This window comes from Mandrillus leucophaeus, unplaced genomic scaffold (genome assembly GCF_000951045.1).
Source record: "Mandrillus leucophaeus isolate KB7577 unplaced genomic scaffold, Mleu.le_1.0 Scaffold195, whole genome shotgun sequence".
In the NCBI taxonomy this organism is placed as follows: Eukaryota; Metazoa; Chordata; class Mammalia; order Primates; family Cercopithecidae; genus Mandrillus; species Mandrillus leucophaeus.
This window is the reverse complement of record NW_012101976.1, coordinates 2,321,189-2,324,338: the sequence shown is the minus strand read 5'-3', so window position 1 is coordinate 2,324,338 and position 3,150 is coordinate 2,321,189. Positions and strand designations below refer to the sequence as shown.

General features: G+C 58.1%; 1 protein-coding gene across 4 annotated transcripts in view; it reads right to left on the bottom strand.

Moving 5' to 3' along the window:
- Positions 1-3,150, bottom strand: part of LOC105538594 (mitochondrial import inner membrane translocase subunit TIM16) — an 89,207-nt gene that overhangs the window by 82,437 nt on the left and 3,620 nt on the right. For 2 of the 4 annotated variants that reach the window (XM_011978483.1, XM_011978484.1), the window contains exons 3-4: positions 708-778; positions 36-219 (exon numbers count right to left, since the gene is read on the bottom strand). The exons of 1 other annotated variant lie outside the window; for it this stretch is intronic. In XM_011978483.1, coding sequence (XP_011833873.1) covers positions 36-219; positions 708-778 — 255 coding nt within the window. The remainder of the gene's footprint in view (positions 1-35; positions 220-707; positions 779-3,150) is intronic. One more of the 4 variants, XM_011978485.1, reaches the window with a different exon arrangement.

Sequence of the window (3,150 nt, the reverse complement as noted above, 5' to 3'; positions counted from 1 at the left end):
CTGCCCTGGGAAGGGCAGGCCAGGGTGGCCTGTACCTGTCAGAGGCTGCTGCTTGGCTGCATCCCAGACCTTCACAGTGGTGCCTGCTGCGCTCACCAGAACGCCGTCAGAGGTGGGGTGGAACTGCAGCACCTCCACTGGGAGGTCCTCGGGGCCCAGCACCACCCCGGGTGCTGAGGGCAGGGCCTGGCCAGGCCCTGGCAGTCGCCAGAGTTTCACCTGCAGGAAAGACCAAGTCCGTGAGCACAGGGTTGAGGGCCTCACTGCCTTGAGCCAGCTGCCGTGACCCCAGTGAGGTCCTGCGTTGGAACCAGGCTGCTCCAGGAGACCACACCACTGGCCTGTCGATGGGGGGGCGCCCACCTGCCTCAGCTTGCTTGGGCCAGGGGCTGCATACCCCACCTCCGAGAAAGGAGGGAGGGAATCTCAGCTCCAGGACCACAGGGCATGGTCTGAGAGTCGGGGAAGTGGCTCTGCTGTTTCTGGCAGCCTCCCTGCCTGCTGTCCTTGGGCTCCAGGTCAGGTCACAGCCACGGCTCCAAGCAAGCCCTGTGGGGCCAGGAATTCAGACCAGCCCTGCAGCCCTGCGGGAGTGTGGCAAGGCTGGACTGGAAGGCAGCAGAGCCCTGTGGGGATCGGGGTGGGGCTCAGAAGCCCTGGACTACGGGCTGGGACATAGAGCAGCTCTTCCAACTGGCTCCACTCACCGTCCTGTCGGCCGAGCCTGTGGCCAGGAGGAAGTCATCAAAGGGCGAGAAGTCCAAGTCGGTGACCAGGTCTGTGGGAGAGGAATGGCTGAACCCACCGGAATGTCCTGTTTCCAACCCAGTATGAAGCAAAGCCCAGGGCTTCCGAAGTGACACTTTGTGCGCACACAGAAACAGGCGGCAAGTCGACAAGGCCCCTCTGGACACCATGGGGGCAAACGCCACAGGCCCCTCCTGTGACATATGTCCCTGAGGGCCCTACTGAGCCAGGGTGGCCAAGGGTTCTGGTATCAGGAGGTTGGCATGAAATAGGCAGGAAGCCCCTTGAGTCACCAGGCACATGCAGGAATGCAGCCGCCCAGCCCGACCCCACCTAGGGCAGCACAGCCTGCTGCTTCTTCAGTGGTGGAACGTCCCCAGGAGTCACCTAATAAATTGCTTTTTGGTTAAGCAAGCTGGAGTTGGCTTTAGTTCTTTGCAACCAAAGAACCTGCATGGTGGCCGGGCATGGTGGCTCACGCCTGTAATACCAACACTTTGGGAACCTAAGGCGGGAAGATCATGAGGTCAGGAGATCGAGACCATCCTGGCTAACACGGTGAAACCCCATCTCTACTAAAAATACAAAAAAAATTAGCCAGGCTTGGTGGCGGGCGCCTATAGTCACAGCTACTCAGGAGGCTGAGGCAGGAGAATTGCTTGAACTCAGGAGGCAGAAGTTGGAGTGAGCGGAGATCACACCACTGCATTCCAGCCTGGCGACAGAGCAAGACGTTGTCTCAAAAATTAAATAAGTAAGAACTTGAACGGCTCAGCTCTGGAGGTGGGGAGGGGTAGGTGCAGTGCACAAAGTGAGCCAGACACCAGAGGGAAATGCGGTGGGTGGTTGCGGAGGTAGAGACTAGGCATGGAGGGTGGCTGGGGTTCGGGGTGTGAACAGGACGAGAGGCATCACCAGAGCTGGGAGCACAGCGACCACCCGCTGCTATCTGCCTCCCAACAGGGCTGAGCAGGACTGTCTTCCTCCTGGCCGCCGGAGACAGGGAAAAGACGGGACACGCCTTGGGATAGCCTTGGCCTGGAATCCCAGCTGGCAGGACCACAACAGTCCTGGGCCTAAAGCCACAGAACCTCTGCTGCCCTCAGTCTGGGGTGTGCTTGCTGGGCCCTGCAGGGCAAAGTAGGTCCCTGGGCAGGTGTAGCAGCTGGCACAGGGGGGCTGGCATCTCAGGCATGAGATGTGATAACGTAATCAAGTACTCTGAGTGCTCAGCGTGTGCCGGCACCGCAGGTGCCCAAGGGCTGCCATGCAGGGACTTCACTGAATCCTCATAAGGATGCAGCAGGTGGTGCTGCGGCAGCATCCCCCACTGGAGAATGAGGACACCAAAACCCAGAGAGGGTGGGTAATTGCTCCAAGTCACACAGCTGAGAGACAGGGCTGGTTTTAGAACCTGCGCTGCTCAGCACGACAGCTGCTGCCTCTCCCCACTGGAGCGCGCCCCAGCTGCCACCCCACAGCCTGGACACCAGAAAGCGCCCAGAAGTTGCTCACCCTCTGCCCCACTGGCCGCTGGGTGCAAGGGCAAGAGTGGCCCTGAGCTGAGAGGCTGAAGGAGCCCCTGAAGGCAGGGCAGCAGCCAGAGCCTCGCCTGGCCATTTCTCCCCACACCAGCACCTCTGAGGCAGAAGGGCACCTGGTGTCTCTAGGGCAGGTTCCAGGGCTGCTGGAGCTCAGCTTCCCACGAGCAGTTTCCCGGGAGGGCTGCTCATGCAGGCGAGGCTCTGAACAGCTGCAGCCACAATGAGGCTCCGGACTTGCCTACAAAACCCTGGTCCAGCTTCTATTTGGAGACTCCTAGTAGCAGAGGGCTCACCACCTTGCAAGCATCACCAACTTGGGCTAGCTCCCTCATGGGTAAGAAGCATCAAAAAATCAAACATGAAGCCAGGCACATTGGTTCATGCCTGTAATCTCAGCACTTTGGGAGGCCAAGGTGCGAGGATCACTTGAAGCTAGGAGTTCAAGACCAGCCTGGGCAACACAGCAAAACCCAATCTCCACAAAACATAAAGAAATCAGCTGGGCATGGTGGTGTGTGCCTATAGTCCCGGCTACCAGGGAGGCTGTGGGAGAGGATCCCTTGAGCCCAGGAGTTTGAGACTGCAGTGAGCTATGATTGCACTACCACACTCCAGCCTGGGCGACAGAGAAAGACCCTGTCTCTAGAAAAACAGACAAACCCAAACACAAGCTCCTATAGACCTGGGTTCTGATTCTGGCCCTGCCATAACAATGGGTAAGCTCCTAACCTTCCAAGAGTCTCAGTTTTCATAGCTATAAAATGGGTTGTTTTAAAACCTACTTCAAAGAGATTTGAGATTAGGTGAGAACAGACTTGTTATACAAGCTGCCACACAGATGTATCTCTAAAACAACATG